The sequence below is a fragment of the Lonchura striata genome, chromosome 3 (assembly GCF_046129695.1).
Source record: "Lonchura striata isolate bLonStr1 chromosome 3, bLonStr1.mat, whole genome shotgun sequence".
Taxonomy (NCBI): domain Eukaryota; kingdom Metazoa; phylum Chordata; class Aves; order Passeriformes; family Estrildidae; genus Lonchura; species Lonchura striata.
The window spans coordinates 56,584,941-56,609,644 of record NC_134605.1 but is presented as its reverse complement, the minus strand read 5'-3'; the positions used below and the strand labels follow the sequence as shown (position 1 = coordinate 56,609,644).

General features: G+C 38.2%; 2 protein-coding genes across 22 annotated transcripts in view; one reads left to right on the top strand and one right to left on the bottom strand.

Moving 5' to 3' along the window:
- Positions 1-5,560, top strand: part of ESR1 (estrogen receptor 1) — a 158,515-nt gene extending 152,955 nt beyond the window's left edge. The window contains 3 exon segments of the mRNA XM_021540602.2: positions 411-594; positions 2,187-2,398; positions 2,401-5,560. Coding sequence (XP_021396277.2) covers positions 411-594; positions 2,187-2,398; positions 2,401-2,522 — 518 coding nt within the window. The 3' untranslated portion in view covers positions 2,523-5,560.
- A 5,831-nt stretch (positions 5,561-11,391) lies between these two features.
- SYNE1 (spectrin repeat containing nuclear envelope protein 1) overlaps positions 11,392-24,704 on the bottom strand; it is a 290,658-nt gene continuing 277,345 nt past the window's right edge. For 19 of the 21 annotated variants that reach the window (XM_077782169.1, XM_077782171.1, XM_077782168.1 and 16 more), the window contains 3 exons: positions 24,604-24,693; positions 22,715-22,773; positions 11,392-16,671 (listed from right to left, as the gene is read on the bottom strand). In XM_077782169.1, coding sequence (XP_077638295.1) covers positions 16,431-16,671; positions 22,715-22,773; positions 24,604-24,693 — 390 coding nt within the window. In that variant the 3' untranslated portion in view covers positions 11,392-16,430. The remainder of the gene's footprint in view (positions 16,672-22,714; positions 22,774-24,603; positions 24,694-24,704) is intronic. The other 2 variants (XM_077782182.1, XM_077782185.1) reach the window with 1 other exon arrangement.

Below are 24,704 nucleotides of genomic sequence, written 5' to 3'. Positions count from 1 at the left end.
AGCTTGGTTGGTTGGTAAGTATTGCAGAGTTCTCAAGGGGAACAGCATCTCCTCAAGGTTTCAGAGTCAAGTGACCAAGAGAAGGCCCACAGGTAGGTCTAGCTGCAGGTGTCACCCAGCACCTGGTGGAACCCAGGCAGGAAAGTGGCATTGTCTTCTTCCTCCTGCTTTTCCCACAGTGCCTGAATCCATGGCATTCCATGGGCACTTCATTCACTCCATGAATCCATGGGCTCCAGGGTCATTTAGAGCAGCAGCATCGCTGCCAGGCAAGAGAGCTGGCACACAGTCAGATCCTTTGGTTTAACACAGCTTAAAAGGCAGCACAGGGCATATCTTGGGAAGTTCTGAGTCCACCGAAGTAATTTTTGCCTGTGGTTTGTTTGTTTTCTTTCTCCCTCCTATTCTAGGTGTGTACACTTTTCTTTCCAGCACCTTGAAATCTCTGGAAGAGAAAGACTATATTCACCGTGTCCTGGACAAAATCACAGATACTCTGATACACTTAATGGCTAAGTCAGGTCTTTCTCTGCAGCAGCAACACAGACGACTGGCTCAGCTCCTCCTCATCCTCTCTCATATCAGACACATGAGGTGAGAGCAAGCACACACTTTTGTGCTGGGCCCTTGCAAGTGAGGTGTCACAAATGTACATGCACGCTTTTCCTTCACTGGTGGGAGTGCAAACTGTGTAAAGGGCTGTTACAAAAAAAAAAAAAATTCCATATGAAAATATTTACCCCATTTGTCCCTTCTAGTTGTCTTTTCCTCTGCCTTTTGTTTTGACCATGCTGATAGTTTGATAGAAAGGAGTATCTGCCTTTAATCTTATGTGTGCCATAGAATCACAGAATGGCCTGGTTTGGAAAGGAACTTAAAGATCATCTAATTCCAACCCTCCAGATATGGGCAGGGACACCTTCCACTTCGACCAGGTTGTTCAGAGCCCCATCCAAACTGGCCTTGGACACTTCCAGGGATGGGAGACCCACAATTTTTCTGGACAACCTGTGTTCTATTGCCTCACAACTCTCAGTACAGAATTCCTTCCTAGTACCGAATCTAAACTTGCTCCCTTTAGTTTGAAGCCACCCTGCCTTGTCCTGTCACTACATGCCCTTGTAAAAAGTCCCTCTTCAGCCCTCTTTTAGGTCCCTTTCAGGTACTGGAAGGCTTCTGTAAGGAGCCTTCTCTTCTCCAGGCTGAACAAGTCCAGTTCTCTACGCCTTTCCTCATAGGAGAGGTGTTCCAGCCCTTGGATCATCTTCATGGCCCTGCTCTGAACCTGTTCTAACAGGTCTAAGTTTTTCTCAGGGTTAGGACCCCAGACCTGGACACAGGTGTATGAAAAGTACTGAGTAGAACATTAATGTAGGAGTAGCCTAGCTCTGCAAACTTTAGTCTCCTATAGGATTTAATAAAACTATCACTTCTATGCAGCCACTTCCCACAAGTGTCATGATTGCAAATCACTTTAGAAAAGAGATTATTATGTGAATTGTATAGCTAAGGATAAATACAGAGCTACCAAATTCCAGTCTTTTGCTAATCAGAGGTGAGCTGCCTGACACTCTACTAGTAATTGCAGCAAATGATTCTCCCAAATTACCTCTTAAGGTAACTGCTCAGTGGATGAGGTGTTAACAAAATAAATTTCTATGAAGATATGCTATAGATTTTATTATTATGAAACCACAGGAGATGTTGCTACACAGATTTTTTTTTCATTATTTCAGCTAATGAAATTTAAATTAGAGTAAACACCACATCATAGCTACTGAAGCTGAAACATGCAGATTTTACCTCCTGAACTGATACACAGATCTTTGAGGGAAAGTCAGGGGATGTGTGCATGTAGTTTTTTTCACTTCTGTCATTTCATAGAGTTTCTTTGTTCTTGTGTTAATGAACCTTTTTTTTTTTCCCTCCAAAAAGAATTTGTACAATTAAGGAAATTTCAGATGTATAGCAGTCTGCTACATTCTTGACTACAGCAGTCTGCAACATTCTTTGAAGGTGCCTCCCTCTGCTTAACTGTAGCAGATGTGTACAGCAAATGCACTGCTAAGTTGTTGAGTACAAGACAGGATTTATTTATATGAACACAGAAAATATTATTAGCTGGTAGCTTCCCCCCCTGCCCCGTAGCATATTTGGAAAGTAACTTTTTTTGTCACAACCCACAGCAACAAAGGAATGGAGCACCTGTACAATATGAAGTGTAAGAATGTAGTTCCGCTCTACGATCTCTTGCTGGAGATGCTGGATGCTCACCGACTGCATGCCCCAGCAGCCAGGAGTGCTGCACCCATGGAAGAGGAGAACCGAAGCCAGCTGACAACTGCATCAGCTTCATCTCATTCCTTGCAGTCTTTTTATATAAACAGCAAAGAAGAGGAGAATATGCAGAATACATTATAAACAGAAGTCAGCATATACAGTGGTATGAGAAACCCAGCAGTGTTCTACCTAGCTTATGCTTCATTTCATCTATAGTGCCACCTTTGAAAACACTCCAGTGACAACAGACACCAGCATTTTCCATATGAGTGTTTGTCAAGTGCTTGCGTACATTGATTGCTTATCCTAAATGGAAGACATTTCATTGCTATGGATAGCCAGCAAGGATTGTCTGGCTAACTTGATTTAAAATTTTCAGTGTTTTAATTTAATTTTGCATGTTATTTGGGTAACTAAGTCCTCATCTGAACCATACATTCATTTTACTATAAATTGATAGGCCATACCACCCATGCATATTGGTATCCTCATGAGTGGTGTCTTTGTTAATATCCATCCAAAATCGTGACCTCACGTAGTCCTTTACTTGCTTGAAACTTTGAAGCAGTTTGGTAGAGATTCTGGATGACTTCTTGGGCAGTGTAAAGAGAAAGTTGACTGGCATCTTAGCATGCCATAGGGAAGCTGCACTGCGAGGGACTGCCTTGGTAGTCTAGTTAGATTCCTGCCTCTTTTCTTTCTACAGTATAAAGGAACTGCTGTCTGAGAATTATAGTATTTTACCTTGCTGGCTTACATCACCAGACAACTCCCTTTCAACCTCATTCTGACCAAGTTTTAGGTACCCTTACCATATCTTCTAGATGAATTGCTTTGAATGTATGTTATCTTGTCTGATCTTAGAAAGCTAAATTGTTTTGTTGCCCAAGAGTGTAAATCCAGGGTAACATGGCAAACGGATAACATAGGGAATCATAACATTCTTGAATCAGACCAGATGATTACAAAAATCATCAGGTCTTAAAAAAAGGTCTTCATGCACATACAGGATCCAGCACTATTAATAAAAAAAAAAAATCCCTCCCCCTATCTTGTGCTTTGTTGTGCTACAAAGCAAGGGGTGAGGATGCCAGTGCGAGACTGGCACAGAAGGGTGGGATGACCCCATCCTGCTCAGCAGAGTGTGGTCTAGCTGTGTGTGGGAGGGCTAGTATCACAGAGCAGCAGGTTTTCCCTTGCCTTGGCATTATTTGGCTCTTGTTGTGGCATGCTTCAAAACCACTGTTAAGAGCCAGCTCACCTGTGACACCAAAACTGGGCAATGAGCCTCACACATGGTGTAGACACTGGGACTGTATGTCCAGAAAGATGAATCTGTCTTTCTCCATGCACGTCTGTAGCTCCTAAGGATATTTTTAAGGATCAGTTTGATTCTTCAGACCAACCGTAAATATATAAAAAGACCACTGACATCAAGTTTCAACAAGACATGAAAGAGACTGAAGAACTCCACATGATATGCTATCCATAGCAGATGTTGGTGCTGCTGTTTGACTGGCTCTGTGCTAGAAAGTTAAATGTCAGGGAACTTTGCTGGGTACTGGAATGAGATTATTATATATGCCAGGGTTATTTTACTAATGTAATTATAAAGTTTGCCCATGCTATCTGCACTTCTGATTGACAGGTGCTGATTGGGATTTAGCACAAACAAGGGACTATTCCTACAGCTGGTTGGAAACAATCACCCTACCAGTGAGGCTGTTTCCTAGCACATGTGTAGGCTGCTCCACAGCAGCTGGCCACAGTGCTAGTGAAATGGTTCAGGAATGTTTTTACTATGGTTGAAACCTTTATGTTGATTGGAATATCCTGTAGAAACTAAATATAGGAAACAATGCAAATAATGCCATACAGGAGTGCCTATGTCTAATTATGCTCCCTGTCACATAGGCAGAGTCTGTGCAGTGAGATCAAGTTTCATGGCAGTTGTGAATGCAGCAAGGCATAGGACAGATTTGTGCTTATAGTCAAGAATACAATTCTTTAGTGAATGTACATAATGGTGTCTATAATAGTTTAATGTACATATCTGAGGATATGAGCAGTTTGAAAGCCTAAAGCTACATGCTACCAATGTTTGAGAAGATTCCTCAAAAACTGTGCAAGCCTAAACATGTGAAGCAGTCATCATAAGTTCATAGGCTTTTTCTTGATGCATATTATGGTGTCATTTTTTTCTGAGTGTGCTGAAGATTTTGTCTTTTTGTGTATTCAGTAAAAGCATGTGTGTGTCTGTATGCGTGCGTGTGCGAGTGCTTATTTGGTACCTAAGGGCTTTTTGAGGGCTCCTAAATGTCATGAAAGAAAATGAAAATTTTGGGTTTTTTAGTACCTGGTTTTCAGATGTGTTAGAAAAACCGTGAAATGAGTGCAGGCTAAGATCTGAATGGAGCACAGGAATCCCTGCAGTTAAATTCACATGCTTACACCGTCATCATTCACTTGTAGCCCAGTTCATTAGAGCTGCTCTATAAATAAGGTACATGCAACTTGTTCTCTAGGCTAGAACACACAGATCAAACTCATAAGCTGGAAAGCAAATTGGTTTAAATGAATGCCTCCCTTCCTACATCCCAGAATAGGTCATTACATTGATTCAAGTGTAAATTTGACCTAGAGGATAAAAGGTAGTTCACAGATAGCAATTCACAACAGAGGGTCAGATTTAGAGGGTACCATAAAGGGCAAGTACCTTTACACTCAAGAGAAATTCCTAGTGAAGATGGAAAAGCATGATTTGTAGTGGTATGCAGCAGTCAGAAGGGTATCATAATGTGTCTTGGAATATGCAGAATAATATCAGTCAGCTCACAGTAATTATGAAATCTATTCTGGGCTCAGCCCTTGCAAGGAAGAAATTTAGTTTTCATCCAGTCCTCCCATGTTTGTGGTGACAACAGTGAAGGGCAACCTAGAAAGAGTGATTCCCAGTAATGCATTAATTTACCTCGGGACAGATTTAGGATCCATGTCATTAACTTTTTAATGAGATTTTTATTGAAGCAGCATCTTAATGAATATGGTAACATTCCCAGGTTATCTATAAAGATGGCCCCCATATCAGACAGATGAATGTTGCTATTCAATTGATTAAATAAAGTCTATGATACAAAAATGGCAACTTTTTAATATGTAATTCTTAATGATGCTCTTATGTATGCAAACAATTGTGCCTGACATTTGGTAGCTGTTATTTCACAAGATGTTATTTTATGTGTGTGTATATATATATATATATATATATATATATATATATATATATATATATATATATATATATATATATATACATCATATTTGCAGCTGACAAACCAGTACTACCTGAATATCTGGTGCTGGATATTACGTAAAAATACATAGCATGTAAAAAAAAAAATATTAAAGAAAACTTTTCAAGGCAGCTAATTATGCTTTTACCAAAATATTCATAGTGATGCCTCTGAACAGCTAACAAAATAATTCTTTTGTACCATTTATACATGGATTTTTTAAAAAAACAAAAATATCAAAAAACAAAGAAACCCTCTAGAAACATAGGCAATGTAATACCAGCACAAGGCAAACATAAATAGACCAGATGAATTTGCTTTGCTTGAGAACATAGTTGTAACTGAAGTATCGCAAAAAGCTTGGGAGGTAGAAGAAGAGATAGGGAGATATGTAGTATTTAGTGGTGTCAGAACACGTGGTGTTTGAATATGTGAAAGCTACTCTGGTTTATAGTGGTTTGAGCCACGTCTCAAAGTTGCTGACTTTGTCTCAGGTAAAACTCCCAGTTGGGGTAGTGAGATTTGTACTTGGGTGAAATAATTTAATGAAAGTTTATTGGTGTGTGTTGTGATAAATTTACTATTATGTTTCAGTGACATCACTTGATGATTTTTCTCCTTCTCACACTGAGGGGTTTAAAAGTGTAATTAAAGAAATAATCCAAACTGAGCTCTCAAGGATATTGCAAGGATTGTCAGCAGATCACTGGACCTTCAGTTCAAGCAAAATCAAGCAAAAAAAATTCCAAACTGTCCCCTTCATATGAGTCAGGATTTGTACTGGAGCCTCCATCCATTTCAGTTGATGGCAACTAATTCCTTAAGACCTGTGCCAGATGTTTAAAACTAAGAAAACTACCAACAAGATAAAAATTCTGCCTCAGTGGGTGTTTAGTCTTATTACAGGCTTAGTAAGAACATGGCAAGCCCCTCTTGTGCATATAATTTCCTGTTTTAAAATTCGACTGCAACTCAGCCTACAGATAATAGGTTTTGTATATAAGGCATTCTCATCTGAACTTGTGTGAAGTGTATTTCTTACTTTGAATAAAGAGATTGATGTTTTCAATGCTATCTACAATCGTGATATGGCTTTACAGAAAGTCAACACGTAATAGAAGGGTGATGTTAACAATGGTATCGTAATACAAATCAATCTTTGCTGTCACCTGCAAGTGTAGCAAAATCTCAAACTGATCTGAGAGTTTAAAATGAATGTTTTCCCAATATTAATGTCCTGCCCTTTCTACTCACAGTTCCCTTTCATCCTTCAAATGTAAGTAGCCTTATATCCTGAAAATCATTTTTGAAGTGATTGCTGCCCATAAAGGGTATTTGGGTTTGCACTGTGTTAGAGAGGTATTAAATTCTTTTGCATTCAAATGTGCCTAAAGGAAATAAACAAACAAAAATCTAGAAAAAATATATGCTGCCAGTTTGCAAATTAGAACATTCTGTAATCCTGTGTGCCTATGATTAGAAGTCTGTTTCTTCAGAAAGTGCCCATTGAAAAAGGAAGGGATAGACTGCTGGTCATGAGACTTGCATTATCAAGCCACTTTATGTATTACCTTATTGTATGTACTATGAAACCAATGCTTTTGTATGCACTATGTAGTCTGTCAATGCAAAGTCCTTTCTTTGGTATAGGCTCAGCTGTCATAATGTATTTGTTGAAGTATTCTCTTGTTTCACTGATGCATATGAAATTATTGACGTCTTTGGTTTTGGTGAAGTATTTTTAAATTTGTTTTGCACCTAAAAAAAGTTCTAAAAAAGTCTAAATAAAAAATCTGGTAGGCTACCTGATTGGTGCAAGATTTTTATCAATGTATTTGATGTTGAAAATAAAGAATTAATCAGAGCATATTGTTTAATTTTGTTATATTTTGCATGTTCTAAAAATATGCTTCTCTGCTTATTGTTTTCCAGTGGGCAGCAAAATGTTACACTGTTTTTTAAAGAATCAGAATGTGTCTGTTTCTGTGCATCTAAATGAAAGTAAGAACTGTTTCTTAGTTTCTTCACTTTCCCTGAAAAGAATCAGAGACTCCATATCAAGAGTCAGCAACAAGCTAGGTGTAGTCTCTAGTAATTCTAATGACACCAGGGACGTTAGCTAAGTACCTAGTACTTTATGTGCTTTAATGTTGTAGTATTTTGGTTACATTCCTTCTTTTGGCTTGTGAAATAGATTATGGCAGAAGAGAAAAATGGTGTGAATTTAGCCTTCTATAGTTGGCTGCCACTTACCATGATCTAGCTTATATCAAGGTAAATAATATTCCTTTCCTAAGTGAAACTAGCCCTCAGGAAAAAAAAATTGTCTTGACTAAGCCATCAGGAAGGGATGAAAATAAATGAATGATACCTTTATTGACATAAGACCACTTTGAACTTAGCTCAATTCTGTAAAATAATCTCAGAATCATATTTAGTGTTTGCAAAGAATCAAACCAGTAATCTATATCATTTCCATATATACTGACATATTTCAATATTTGTAGTATATTTATTTATCAGTAACATGGAGAGAATATGGTCCCTATATTGATTATTTTTTAAATCTCTTTTCTGTGCCATGCTGGTTCAACATAGGACTATTGGCTCATAAGTTCTTTTCATATATTAATATATATGTAAAAGATCTTTGTTTTTATGGGATATTTCATTGTACTTAACTTAAAAGGAAAAATTATAAGATCATTACCTCGATTCCAAGTATCATCTCCATGATGAAGACAAGATTTTGTTCATGCAAAACCTCATTTTATAGCTTGTTAAATATGAAAGCAAATAACTATTCAGAGTCTAAAAGAATGCTGGGGACTGTTGGGATTGCAAAGAACAGTCAAAGAATTTGACTGCAAGTTGGCCACGAAAGGCAGATCAGACTAATAGGAACTAATTACACATGTACATGTGCTCTTAATAAAGTAATTTTCAATGCTGGTTCAAAATATGACACCATTTCTTGGCTTTATATAATTTTTTAAACACAGGACCAAATGAGAACTTGCAGTTCATGGTGAAATGGCTTAAGAAGATAGTTACTACATAATATAGAACTTAGAGACTTAACCTAAAAAAAGCAGCTAGATAGGAGAATATTACTGAAAAATGAAAAACTGCACAGATAGTCTGAACATACTTACCTCTGCAAAAATTGTAACAATTTGAATGAGCAAAGGATTGCACACTGTCTGGGATTGCACACTGCCAGAGGTTAGGCATTCTTTTGCCCATCTCTCTGCAGCATGACATGGCAACACAGCATCACAGCACAGTAAACTGGGAATGTGTTGCTGGAAGCTGTCTAATGCAGTTCCTGGCTCAGAGCTGGATCACCTAAAGAAGATTGCTCAGGGCCATGCCCAGCTGAATGTTGAATAACCACAAAAGGAGATCCTTCTACTTCTCTGGGCACCCTCTTCCAGTGTTTGACGATCTTCATGTTATAAAATATTTTGCCTGTGCTCAGAAGGAATTTCATGTGATTTAATTTGCGCCTATTGCCTTTTACCCTTTCAATTGGAACAACTGAAAAGAGTCTGTCTCCCTCATTTTCATTCCCTCCCATGATGTGTCTTCTGTGATGGGAGAAGGTGGATGAGATGTCACCTTTCTCAGACACCCAGAACCCACCAGGAAGAATCCCTCTTCAACCAGGCAGGGCGCATTTCAATAGTCAGGAGCCAACTGGGACTCCAGCTTCATTCCCAATTTCTTGCATCATTTGGGTGAAGACGTTTGAGAAATTATAGAGGAAGGACATGCCTTTCTATTTAATTGCAGAGCTTTTGCAGCTAAAACTCCTGAGTCCATCGCCCTCACTTCCCCGACTGCACACACAGCACCTTACAGAGCAGCTCCCACAGGGAATCCTATATAGATGCACACAGCTGGACACATTGGCATCCCCCACACCCCTTCTTTCTCTCTTTGCTGACATGTAAGTGACACCTGTCTTGTTCTAGCATATTTTATTCTATTTAACTAATTAGATGGGTAAGACATAGTTAAGGCACAATCAAAGAACATGTTTGACTGCTTTTCTTTTCTGTTCAGGCAATCCTCATAAGGCAATGATAACAGCTTCTTCATGGGCTAAGCCTTGGTGATCTCAGTCAGTGGGGCACCCTCCCTCATTAAAAGCCTTTTGGCCAAGCTTATTCCTCAAAATTAAATGATAATTTTTTATTGTTTTTCTCCTATCTAGATATTGTAACATTAAAAGCCCCATGAAGCAGCAGTTTCTTAAGCTATAAAGTTTTATATCTCCTACCTCTGCATTACACTGCTTGTCTCCACCACTGACACAGTGAAGAGGAGAGGAAAATCCAAACATATAAAATAGCATTCATCAGAGTCCTCTCATAGAAAGAATGCCCAGGGAAGGGCACTGTGTATGTGTTTTTTCTTATGCCCAGCCAGGCTCCAATTACTACCCTTCACCATGGCATCCTGCAGACACAAAGGCCCAAGTGTAAAAATGGTCATGAAGTCTTCAGGAAAATTGACCATCAAAATAATAACATTTGGCATTTACCTCAGCAGGAACAAAGGAACAAAGCTAACTAGCTCTCATGTCCCTTTAAGAACTCTGTGCTGTGGTATTTAGGTGTCATTCTGCTAATGTCTTCATTTCTGCAGGCATACAGGTGATACGAAATTTATGTCCTGCTGTCTTCCATTCCTACACATTGATGCATAACTTCAGAATGTTACAATTTTAAATAGATGGAAAATGTGCATGTGAGGAAAGGATGTGTTTTCAGGCATTTTTTAGCCAGATTTTGCTACACTTTTGGGACCAAGGTATTTAGTTTCTTTACAGATAAAGACTGAATGCTACTGACTAAGACAAAAAAGAATCTGACAAGAAGTAAATCTATTTTTCACTCACCTCTTCAGAACTTGTGTCATCTATGGAAAGATAAACAAGTATTAACATACTCTAGAGATGAGCAAAGTGCTGTCTTTTTTGTGGTAAGAGTCAGAGCACATAAGTTTGAAAGTTTAGCCATTTGTAGGAAAGCAGGAAAGACTGAATTCCAGTCTGCCCTTGCAGGATTATTTTTTGCTTACATTAAATCTGAAAATAGGAAAAGAAACTATGGTTCAGTAATGTCTTCTATCTATCTATCTATCTATCTATCTATCTATCTATCTATCTATCTATCTATCTCAACCAAAATGCTACAGCACCACACTTTCTTCCAGTAGTTGTTTCCCGCCTTGCTCCCACAGTCTGCATATCTGCCTGCACCATACTTCAAGTTTAGCAAAGGAGTCAAAATTGCAACCATGTTTTAACCTGCAGCTCTATGGCCAGGAGAGCTTATCAGACAATTTCTGAATTTTTTATTAAAAAAATACTAAAACCATGAATGTCCCACTTCTTGGATAGCCTTGTGAGCACTTACATAAAAAAGTGGATTCTGGTAGGTTTAATTCCAGCTGTTATTTAAAACATCCTTTCTAAAAACAAAAGAATGGAAAAACCCACAATTTCAACATCCATAACAGCAGTCTCCCAGGAATTACAACATGCCAGAAAACAAATTAAAAAAAAAGCTTGATCTGAGTAACCTGTGTATAAACAACATCCACATCTGCATGATCCCTGACCAGAAGAGCTCTCTGGTGCACCTCTCCCCCCTCACCAAGGACACCTTTGATACAAGAAATGGACAATACTTTCCTAAAGCATCCCGTCTTTCTGAAAAGTTAAATGTGTCAGTGTAATTCAGACATCACTATGGTCAATCCATTTGCTGTGTCTCAGATCTTTAAATAAATTCGTACTTGGACAAAGCAATTTTGACCAATTTATTTCCAGAATGATATATTAGGTGGCACCAAACAATAGATGCTACAGCCTTCAGTTCCTGTTCACTTTTAGAGCCATCATCTAACAAAATTCAGATTTCTGTTACTTAACCAGGCCATAGTCTATGACAAATCTTCAGTGCTTCAGCTAGCAGTTATTAATTTCCTTTTATCTTGTTTCACAGATCTTTATCTACTCCTTTCTGGGAAGACAAATTAATTTTCTAAATAATTCCTATTTATTTATTTATTTATTTATCTGGGAATATTATTAGAACATTCTAATGTTCTTAATATTATACCACTGCACAACTTCTCCCAAATACAGGTTTCATGCCTATGTCCCTCTGGGTCTAATTACGGCCAAACAGGGTAACAACAATAGAATTTAGCTGGCTGTAGTGCATTTCACAACATGTTGCCAAGGTTAAAACCACTTAGCCAATGCCCAGACAAGTTCCCTTACGTGGGGAACTCTGTGCCTATAAATACACATAACCCAAAAGATCCCTCTCTGCACTCTCCTTTCCCCCTCAGTTTAGACAAATACTGCTTTAGATGAATTCTGCATTTGACTGCTGCCAAACCACTCAGCTTAAATCAAAACTCACTATTCTGCCTTTTTCCTTTTCGTAATCTATTGCTTTAAACACCAAATAAAATACGGTAAGTTCCAGAAAGAGAGCAGGTCAATGGTTTCTATTGCTTTAGAATCTACATTTTTTTCTCCTTGACTTGTTCTTATTTCTCAGAATCCTCCTACAGTTGCTAAGTCTTGATAGCATCTGTAGTTTGAAGGCTGTGAGCAACCAGTGTCTGTTATGCCTTTGAAAACACAGACATATCCACTCAGATGCACATGATGATGATGAGCATGTTGAGAGATGCTATCAGTTGTAAACAGATCTTTTAACCACAAAAAACACACGACTGAGGGCCAGGGATGACTGCTCATAAGCAAGCCCAGCATCTTTGTTCTTGTTCAATAGCCATATGCAGAAAAACATTCTAAAGTTGGAGAGAGAGCAATACTGTTTACAAGGCGTTCACAAAGCTAGAAGGGTGGCAAACCAGTGGTGAGGAACTATCAATCTGCTGCAGAAAGAAGTTGTTATCACTGCTGGAGCAGGGTGGGGAATAGGGAATGTGTATCAACATGCTCACAGCTATGAGGAATAAGGACACACTACTTCTGTCAAATTGAGATTATCTGTACTCCTAACATTGTCAAATGTCTCTAAATATCACTTTGCAAAAGTGCCTTCAGATTTTACAAAGCATGATCCACAAATTAAGCTCCACAAAAAGATGCAGGCAGTCCAGGGTAAATTGTGCTCATTATTTTCACTATTATCAATAAAAGCATAATGGCACAGAGCCTTGATACTACAATCTGGAGTCACTGAGCAAACAGTTACCTTTAAACACTCACTAGCTCTGAGACGCCTACAAGCTAATAAGCAAGGTTCAGAGTTGCAAGGTATGTCAAGCTGGGGGGATGATTACACTTCTACAGAAGCTACTGCATTTACCTACTGTAGAAAATGGAAAAAAATGCAACATAATTATGACCTGAGCTCCCCCCAAGAGGCAGAGTCTATTTCTCTATGCTTGAACACACAATGCCAATACAGACACAGAGCTCAGCAGCTCCTCTGCTGCCTTTCATCATGCCTTGCAGCAAAAGCTCAAGGTGAATCCCAGAAATCAGCCCTTGTGTTTGCAGAGCCCAAGTAGGTGACATTTCAGGAAGAGGAGAGGTGTTGGGTTGCCACCTTATCACAGAGAGAGGGCATCTCAGACTCTAACTTATGCACTTAAGAGAGTTTTAACATCCCATTATCAGGATGAGAAAGATGCCCAGGCTGCCAATCTGGCTAGTGCCACTGGCTGCAATGCTTGACAACTTTCTGGGTGTATTTATTCCCCCCTACAGTTGCCCCATCCAGTCTGGTTCATGTTGTGGTGATAAATGCATATGTTGATATCTCATGGGGATTTGAAGTCAAATTAGACTCCCGAGTCACTGGTGCTCTTGGGATGGAACTTGAGAAGAGCCTTCCCACTTATTTACATTTTGCCTTCTTTGTGTCAGTTTTTAGGATCAAGATTCAGTTCTGCAAAATCACATGTGAAGTATAATGGAATTGGTTCATGGCTAGAATTCCTTTTGCAGGAGCATATTGCTCAAACTACTTTAACTGGTCTGATGCTGATTTTGAGTTGAGACTTAAAGTATCAAAAACATTAATTCCAAAGTGGCACACAGAGGACCCTCTAACCTGGTGATGCAAATAGTCTGTGATTCTCTTGACACATCAGCTTACAGACTGACATTCCTGTCCTTGAAGGAATAGGAAATTTAGGATTTACAAACAGGCATTTTTCCTGTTTATGAAATTTTTCTAATGGGTCTCCATCACCATCTGTGACTGCCTTATTCACAGGCATTGTAGAGAGTTTGCTGTTCACTGGGAGGACTGCTTTGTGTGAGCAGATCCCTTGGGGGCAAAAAAAAGTTCTCTACATCAACTCCCAGTACATTGACAGTCAGATCTATGGCTACAGATCAGAGCTTGAAGGTATGAACGCAAGAAACTTTACTTTGAAACAGCTGGAAAGAAGCAAAGCTTAACAGGAACACTGTTCACCAGTTCATCAGCAAGGCAGAGGAGGTCAGTGCATGTGTGTACTCCAGGTAATCATCAGCCAAAAATGCACTGAATTAAAAGGGCTACACTTCCACATTCTTTACTTCCTGGAAAACAGGAGACAATGAGGCTGAGATCCTTATGCCTCCCTAAATTAGTCTTTTTTTTTTTCTTTTTTTTCCCTTTACAGTGCTTTTTAAAAAGAAAGCAAAAATATCTTTCAACACAAAATTAACCAGCAGACTCAGAGACTGGCTGATGAAAGGATGTCTAAAGCATGCACCAACTTAGAGTAATTGATACAGCAAGCTACTGAATTCTTCATGTAGGTGCACTGATTAACATTGATTACGGCAGCAAAATAGACAATATCAGAAAAGAGAGGAGAGGTCAATTTTATGTAGTATGTCAGGCCTTTGGTAAACAACAGCTCTTCCTTGTAGCCCAAATGTGTGTTCCTTATCTTTGTCTACTAAGAATGATTACAAATACTAATCTAGCCTAGCCTAACTTCTGAAGAGCAATGAAGGAAACTCAGCCTTGAAAAGAACACATACTTGTGTCAGTCCAGACTTGTGTCTCGGACATTGAAAATATTTTGTGAACATATGAAATCCTTTTCAAAAAAATGTGAATGTTACACTTATCAGAAAAGGAAGCTTTATTTGGCTCTTCCAAATGCTGGAGTTCAGCTTGTGGTTCCCTACCTCTGACCACTCTCTCCTCATAACAGCTCAAAAGATGACATGCCAAGAAGTAATTTTACATAACATCAGTTAATGTTCTTGTAGTTTTTTCTGGCTTTTTATTTCTGTCACACAAGCCAATATATTCAAAACAAAAAACACTTAACTCAGAAGAAAAATTCATATTGTGTGTGTCATGGCTCCAAATTCCTCCAACTTATTAAAAAGCAGTAACTTAGAGCCATTTTTTTCATAATTAAGAAGAATTCTGTTCTTTCAAAGTTGAGTTCTGACTGTTAAGCTGGGCAGAGTGCCACTGAGTAGACTGCAAGTTTTTGCAATAGTTCTGGAAAGTTAATGAGTTTTCAATTTGTTCTCTTATTCTTCTATTTACACTTATGTTTTGGGCCTATTCCACTAAAATAATGATGGGTAAAATATAAAAAAATCTATCTTGGGATTGAGCTGATATGGCGAATATCAGGAATATCAGAATATCAAGTTTCCCACCAGAAAAAAATCTGCTTCAGTGTGGATCGGTACAACCCCAATTGTCAAAGGCCGCACATGAGTGCATACACAGAAATCTAGATGGAAAAAAAACCAAAACCCACACAGGTGAGAGGGAAGTTTGAGAAGAAGCAGTTTGAAAAAAAGTGAAAAAAAACCTGAAGTGATGAATCATTAATCCAATACATGTACTGCTTTCAGTATAAGCACAACTTCTAATGTGATACTTTCCCATGTATTCTGCCAGTTGTCATTTTCCAGATCTTGTCATTCAAACATATACCTAATGCTATTAATTTGTTACAGATTTTTTTAATTCTTTTTTTAAGTGCATATGGATGTCTTCTATTTTTTTATACCATACATATTTCATTCTAAACTTAGAGGTTTCCATAGTTGTCATTAAAAAGCACGTAGACAAAATATTTTATGGTATCTATAATAAATGCAAAGAAATCAATACAAACAAAACTTGGCTTAGCAAACTGTACATACATAAATATGTTGTTTTTCAACTTGACATTCAACATTTTTTCCTCATAAAAACTTCTGCAATTATAATTATTACATCCATTTTTTTTAAACCTTAAAAAAGTGCTTCTCAGATTTACACCTTGTGCATCCAAAGCAAAAGTTAGAACACCATGCCTGAAACAGAAACCACAGGGAATAATACATTGCCATACAAGATTCTTTAAAATTGTATGTTACAAATGCTCTAAAATTCCTTAAGCATTGGTTATTTTGTATACTGTAGATACTGAGAGGGTATTTAACAAAGACTGGCTAATGGGTCAATTGGAGCAGCACACAGGAAAGGATCTACAGTATCAAGTCCTTGGCTATGCATAGTACAGGGCAATGACCTGGATATAAAGTGGCTAAAAGATCCCAAAAGCTGTACAGAAGAGGTTTCCCTCACATACATTGCATCCTCCTTAGTACCCAGGATGCAAGTATTGAAATGATGCTACTCAGGTAATACATTTTGCACTTTGATACTGATACACTGATGCGTTTTGAGTGGAGTGCCAGCAGAGAAAGACACGGGCACAGGAGTGGCTACAGCAGACAGCTAAAGCTGCCATGCTGAGCCCTGTCACCCTTTAAAACCATCTTGCTCTCAGTCAGCACTCCAGCAAAGGTCTCCTGCTGTCCCACAGGCCCACAGGTCTCCTTCACAATGGAGGAGGACCATTCATGTATTTCAGCATGGGGTGGAAAGAGCGGGCAAAGTTGTTTGCCATGGCACAGCTGTAATCCTCCTCGGTCATGGGCACCAGGCAGGCCAGCCCGATCAGGAGCAGCAGGAGGAGCTGAAGTGGCAGAGCAGCTCTGAGGACTCTGAGGAAGAAGGATGGGCACCGCCACACTGGCCCAGCCTCAGAAGGGGAGGAACCTGAGCCACCTCTTGTGGACCTGAGGAAAGAAGACGGGCAGTTGAATACACTAAAACATTACCACAGCAGAGGTTGCCCTTGGGCACTCAACCTCCCCTGAAGGCCGATTTACAATTTGCACAGACTTTGATTGACAACTGCAGAGGTATTTTTCAGTGAACATGCTATTCCCCTAACACTTTTAAGAGACCCTGGATTTCTAGACTGGGTAAGAAAACACCAAATGATCACAATAGAAGGGGCTTTGTGACCCCACAGCCCCTTTATCATTTATGGGGGAGACTCTCTACTTACAGCACTATGCTATAGCAAAGGGGAAGATAAAAGGTGGGCCATACCTGCCATATTTGTTTAATGCATGCTGTCTAAAAAAGTGGGCCTTCTTGTTTAAAATGGCCAGTTGCATTTGATTTCTAGAGGTTTCTACATTTGTTATGTATAAGGTATCCATGAGGGTATAATGCATTGAGATTCAGTGACATCATTTTCTGCCAATTAATAAACCAAGATACAGGTAATGGGGACTTATTTTCTACAAAGCACATTGTTTTTTGAATCTTGCACAGAATCAGCAGTTTAATTCTATCTGCTCAACTGACTTGACACCATCACCTTGCAAGTGATTTTCTCCCTTCTGTTGATGGATCTAACTTGAAAAAGCACATATACTTATCACATCTAGAGGCAGTAGAGCTCTAACACAAATATTTTCAAAGGGACACTTCATAAATCCATTCTCTTACTTTAATGAAAGATTAAGACATAAATTTCACATTTTTCTTGTTGACTGAAACTGTCAAGAGCTTACAAGAGTGACTAGGAAAGATTAAATCTGATGGTCTCAGTGTGCTAATTAAATGGCATGGGAAAATACTGTCTTTCAGCACAAGCCAAAAAGTCAAAAAACTCAGAGCCTTCAAGTAACTTGCTTCAAGAACTCTGCTATTAGGACATTAGATCATGAATTTTGTCTCACATATGTTACTAAAATACATTTGCATAGTTCCTATGATCATGGGGCCTCAGAAAATCTATGGTTTCCTAGAGTTTAAGAGATGAAAATTTTCATAAGGAGATGTGGGAAATCAGGCTTATTGGCTGCAGTCAAATGCTCCCCAGTAAAGTAAGTATGGGCTGATGGTTCCTTAGTGTTTCTTTGACTTCCCCTTCTTCTTTTGATCCTGTCTCCCTGATAAATCTGAATCTGAGTGAAGAAGCATCCAAAAATGAAAATACCATCTTCAAAACAATGTCAGGCTTAGCATGGGCTCCCTTTGCACATGTTCAGAAAATAATTATTTCTGTGCTTGGGATTATTTTATTTTCTTGTTCATATATGTATAGCACCCCACTATGAGGACTTCAACAAAGCCAGGCAAAATTCGTAAGGTTCAGGTGGCCAACAGATACATAAACACTCTTTTAGCAGATATGCTAAATTATTAGCTTGAACTAAATATCTCAGAAAGCAGTGATGATCAAAATACCAGATCTTGTGTTGTCTGAATCCACACTATTGCAGCCCAGATGGAGAGATGCTTATCGCATAATGTAGGATCACATATTATAAAAAAGATATTCAAAGGACATGTCACATGAAACAGCACCAGAGCATTCCATATGAAAGCTCAATCAGATCAGGACTTCTACTGTCTGAGAATGCCAAGACAGAAAGTTAATGGACTGAGGCAGGAACAAAGGGAACAAAGAGTGCTTAATTATCTTCCAAGTATTTGATTGCACAGCCTACCTATTTACAAGGCTCTCACTGTATAAATGTTGTTAATCCAAAGCAAAAAATGACAACATTTCTGCAGCTGTTAACTGGTGTTTGATAATGAGTGAAGTGTCATTTTCTTCATTGTCCCAGAATTACTCTGGGGCAACACTGGGTGTCAGAAGGGGAATTTCCAAAAAGCTGAATCAAAATGTAGTGAAGTTTTCCTTTCTGGCTTTTCTTTTCTTTTTCCTATTAGTAGCACGATCCAGCACTTCTTGCTTTAAGCTTGCATGGCTGATCGCAAAAGGAACACAAACTTTCAAAAACTAGAACAATCCACAGCAAACCATATTTTCTGCAGTGAAGTAGGGTATTGAAGAATAATACTGCATGGAAACAATGCAAAAAGAAAATAATGAAATATTACAAAAACATCTTCAGAGGTGGAATTATAAAAACTTTGAGTGCTGTACTGCTTGTGTTTATGGCAGGCACACCTCTGCAATATACATAATTGTCTGCAAAATGGAATGGGCCATTTTAGAGGGTTTAATAGATTTGCTAAGGAGAGATGGTTAAAATTATACATTGTTAATAAAAAAAGTTCAGTATTTTTAAGGACAGAACACCTATTTAGCCTGGCAGGAGAGAGGAAAGCTGAAGCACTTTGTGCCACTTTGGAGAAAAATCTAATTTCTGTTCTTGAGCTTGTCTCTTTAGCTGTCTCTTCTGATTGCTCCACCATTTGTCACACTGTGAGGAGGAAAAGAGGTAGGGCCATCTGCTACTCACTCCAGTAGACAATTCCTACTTAGCAGATGAAAGAGGGAAGCACAGCTGCAGTCCTGGCCAACAGTAAGCTTCTTCATGTCAATAAATTTTATATATTAATATAACTGCAAGCAACAGTTACCCTTACTTTGAGAGTTTGTAATGTCAGTGATATTGGAACTCTTCTCTAAGCATTTCAAGAGAGGAGAAGCTAATTTACCAGGCTATAGATAGGACGGTCAAAGCGAACTTTAATTTCAGCTCAGTGGGGAACCTTTTTGTAAAGACGATTGCTACTTTTTTTCCCAAGGAAAATACGGTTGATGTAACCAACCTGTATTGCAGTAAGCATCTGAAAGCTTTCAAAAAGGAATTTATCGTTCAAGTGAAGCTGATAGAAATAAATAAAGTTAATTTAATGCTAAGTGACTAATGGAATGTGGAAAACAGGCCTACACTGAAAGAAGCACTGATGGCCTAGTAGGATTTTATTTACTGCAGTTAATCAAGAATGGGCCTTAATTTAATATCTTTATTAAAAGACTACTACACAAAATTTAAGAATAGTAAATTTCATCTCTATGATGACAGATGCTGAAGGTCTTTGCAAATACCAGACAGGATTGGCTTCTTGCACAGAAAAAAAGTGAGTGAATCTAATAAGTTTAAGAAGCAACAGTTCTATATGATAATTAAGTAAAAAGCCCTGAGTGAGGGAGATAATTGGGAAAAGAATCATGGCAAGCCAAATGCAAGCCTTGTGTCTGAGCTACTGTGTAGACATGAGTATAATTTGCACAAAGAGTGATGTGGTTTGGCCTGCTCCAGGAACAGCAAGTGATCTTTAAAGATCCACTAGTCATTTGGGGATGCTTGGGGAGAGCAGGAAATGGAGTTTGGCACTATGGCACCAAGACTTGAATAGAGCTGCTCAAGAGAAACAATGTAAACACCCCTGAGCAAACGGAACCACTATTTTCATCTTTTAAAATTTTAATGACTTCAAAAAATTCACAGGCAAAGATCCAGGTGTACGCTTATGACAGCTCAATGAAACTGATGAAGAAAGAGGAAGTGCTTCTTTGATTTTCTTTCCCACCTAGTACACGATTACTAGTATTGCTTGGATGAGACTCAGGTTAAATCCACAGTGTAATGTCGAGTTTAATTCTGCTAGTTTAATCCTGCTAGTTTAAACCTTGCTTAGCATCACACTATATATGCTTGTCTTTTTGTGGTGATAATGGAGAAGGCAAAGTGAAATAACACTTACTATACATAAAGCATGGCCCCTCTAATTTTTTAGATAAAATTTCCTTCACAACTTCTTGTGTGATAAACCTTCTGGGATTGACTTTATTTCTCCTTTATACTAAACTCTAACAGGGTTTGCTGATCCAGTGCAAGATCAAACACAAAGTACTCTGATCAGAGGCATGTCAAAATATTAAAGAACACAGTGACAGCTTGTACCGCATTATCCCTTAAAAGCACATTATACATCAACCACAACCTGTCTGGCTTGCGCATTTGATTAAGTTTCCTATTCAGCAGTGACTCATTCATATTCCATGCTTGTCTGAATGACAAATTGAACATTGTGTTGTGCTGCTACAAGATGTGTTAATAAACAGTGCCGGAAAGCCTTGATCTGGAAGCTGCCACAGCAATGCCACTGGTAGGACAGGGGTTGATCCCAAAGCTGCCAAACACTGCTAGCTGCTCTTTGCGCCAGGGGCTCGCACCTACAACCAGAAACCTCAGAAGGCTGGCAGAAGTGGTCTGACTACACAGGAGAGTGGAAAAGCGCACACAACGTGTTCCTTGAGTACAATGGTGCTAGTGCAAGCGTGCTGATCTGTCAAAGACATCGCCCCTCCTTCTCGCTGTTAGTGGCTGCAGAGTAAAGCCCCTCTCCTCCCTTTTTTTTTCCTCCCTATGAGAAACAAAACTCCAAGCTTCATAACAGACTGGAGCTGAATAATTAGTTCCCTTTCTCTTTAAATAAGACAGAAAGATGGATTTTACATATATCCCCTATTTTCTATGTGGTTTCCTTTTGTTTCAAAGGAAAAAAATCCTTAAAAATAGGCAGCTGCTTAGTGCATGTGGTAGCAATAAAAGATACTTGTTCTATTTGTTACATGGTTTTGCAATTATGCCACTTTACTCACAGTCCCTAACTACACATGTAAAGCAAACTTTTTAAAAGAAGTGTTTATGTAAATGGCGACATGGTAAGTAATTTTGCTCTTTACTTCATTTATAATGAGAATAAAATCTTGATTATGCTCATTAAAAAAATAATACTCTTAAGGTATTTTTTTGTCTGCTTGTTTGTGGCTCAATCACTGTATTAAATTAATCTATTAAATCTAGTGTTCACTTCTTTCTTTGACTCTAACAGGAGTTGTTTTTTAAAAATATTACTTAATTTTGCATTTTCTTCTTTCCAACACAGAATCTTTGACTCTACAAACAAATAAGTTAATTTTTGATATGTAGAGAATAAATGAGATTTAGGTTATATGAGATTTATTATTAGATTTAATAAGAACAAATATACCATAATCACACTTTCTGATTATTTTAGCAGTGTGTAAGACACTGGAATAGCAAAAAATGTCCCCTTTATACACGTTGGCTTGCTCCTTTCCTTTTTATTTTTTTATTTTAACTTCATAATTGTAGAGGCTAGTAAACTGATTAGTGAAAGAGTGAAAGTACACACATCACACTGACAACAACAAGAATGCAGAAGCACTGTTAGCTGCAGAGATGACAGGTTGCTGGAGACACCGTGGAAAGCAAGAAGCTGTAGCTGCACGCCTGCTCTCTACTGGTCAGACAGAGATGGGCAGTGCTGCTCCCGGAGCAATGCAGGGATGCGAGCACTGGGTGAACCATGGCAGTGTTAGCATGTTATACTGCAGTTCGTCTGAGGAGGGGAGAGAAAGTGATCCCGAGTCTCATATTCTGACTTTTAGTTTTGAGTCTAAAGTATTGAAAACCCACAAACTGAACAAAACGTTTCAGGGAAAAACAAAAAAAGTTAAAAAAAAAAAGAAGAAAAAAAGAAATAAATAAATAAAGAAAAGGATGTTAGTATGTCTCATCCAGATCTGTGGGTTTTGCAAATTCTAGAATATGATATTGGCCTATTACCTGCCTTAATTTAATATCTAGAGGTAAAGAGGATCATAGAAAGTGTTAGCCATGAACTTAATAGCATTCCTCTTAAATCACACCAAAATAAAATAATCATTCAATATCATGAGTGTAAACACACACTCATTCTGATCAGGCATATGAAAAATAAACATTAATTACATGGGATTTCTGTGAAGCAAAAGCTGCAGCTGTCCAAGGATTAGCCTGTGTCTCTATTTATCAAAGAATTTGAAGTAATTGAAAGTCCCTTTTGCTGAATGATTAACAAAAGGGAAGTTACCACTAGTGTAAGTCCTGACCACTCCTGATGGAGTCAGTAGGACTGAGGGGAACCACGGCCAATTTCTATCATCCTCTTGGCGTTCTAGAACAGAGTGCAGAAACCAGGAGAATAAGGTACCTGCTATGTGGACTGCTGACAGAGGGTCCAGGCTGTGAGAGACTACATTTGCCCCGTGGCTGTTTGCAATGAACAGGGGGTAAAGAAAGAAGAATGTTCAGTCCAGGCAAATAAAGACAAGCTACTGATGAAACTAAATTAAAAGTGCAGCAAAGGAAACATAAAAAAAAAAAAAATCAAATGAAATGACCAATACCCATGAACCAAGGAAACTGGCTTTTCTTTGCACTTAGCTGATTGTGTAAATTATTGGTACATACAGAGTGAATTCAAAAATAACTGTTTAGACATTATTTTTATGAACAGTAGCTCTAGGTTTAAGAAAAAGTCTCTAGAAATTTAGTCCAAATAATATGTAATATGAAATAGATGTCATCTTATTAAGTTGAATATGGAAAAATAAATAGATTTAAAAATGCACATGCAGAAAAATTAATACTCTCAAGGAAAAAAAGGTCCAAGACCCTCCTTTGGCAAGTTTTGCCTCTCCTACACACCATGATTTTGAAGGCCAAATAAGGGCATTCTTGCACTTACAGCTATTTGCTGGATTATTTAATGCCGTTAGATATTTATAATCCTGATTGTATTTCTTCTGTATTAGTATTTATTTATTTAGTATCAGCATATTTGGCACTGAAATACTAAACATTTTAGTATCACTTTAGTCTTCAAATTGTGTGGGTGCAGAACCCAGAAGTTTGAAAACTAGACCCAAGGAATCATAAAACTTAGCTATGAATTATGAAGGGGAAAAAAAAAGAAAAAGAGTAGTTACATATATGAACAGTAGTAAAATAGAGACAGACAAATCCTTATGAAAATATTAAGATGAAACCTATCACAACTCTACATGCTCTCAAGATAAAGATTTATGGTGAAATACTTCTCCATTTCCTGTAATGGTCAGGCAACCTTCAGTTACAACTGTGATATTATTAGTTATTAGAAATTATTTATGTTTAAATTTAAAAGATAAAAGAATTGACCTCTGAAATAAAATGTTATGGTTTATATTCTTTCTCCTTTGGAAAAGCCAGTATTCCTTTACATTCTCATACTAGCATCTAAAAGGAAACTAGTGAATGTAAACAAAAATTTAAAAAATAAATTAATTCCAAGAGCCATAGATTTATCAAGACAGAACTCAAGAGGCTGTACAAAAAAGTGCAAATGGAAAAACAAAACAAAACAAAACCAAACCAATCTGATTGTCTTAAGAACTAAGGAAAAAAGCAAATTAATCAACCAATAGAATTGCAGAAAAAGACAAAATAATAGCAGTTCCAATTTGGGCTCAGAGTATGGAAGTGTTAAGTATTAGGCATGTATTGCTATATTTCTTGAATTTTGTGCCAGCGATGTAAATGGACAACTCCAGAGTTGCCACTGTAGCCATTTATTAGGTCCTGCACAACTAGCTGGTTTGAATAATGTTTTTGTGCCCTTCAGCTCTACTTAGCCATTCATCCAAAGTCTCAATAAGACCATCTGCAACCTGCATCAGAAATGACAAAAGAACTTATTGAGATTCTTGATGAAGCAGCTCTGAAGAGAAGGCCAAACAGAAATGGAGGACTGATTATACCAGACAAGACCAGACTTTGGGGTGCTGCCATCACTAGAGCAAAATACAAGAGACACGACATGCCATACCATGGTAAACCAACCACACTGACAGCCCTGGTTTCAGATAGTATTTACCACTTCTGATTCATGCGGGATGGGATATGCAGCAGGGTAGGGGAAAGCAGCTGTGTTTTCCTTTTGGTTTATGCCATTTCTTTTCCTAACAAGTGGGAAGGGGTGACTTCCAGCTGGCTAGAATTGCTGTAGATATGTATAGTTCCCATCCAAGTGGTGGAAGAATATAAATTACATTAAATTACCGTTCTCTGTCTGCTTGGAGTGCTTCTTCCAGATACAGGACTCACTGAGCCTGATGTGTCTAATTCATCAGAAGACCATGAGGACAATTCCTATAGGTCAG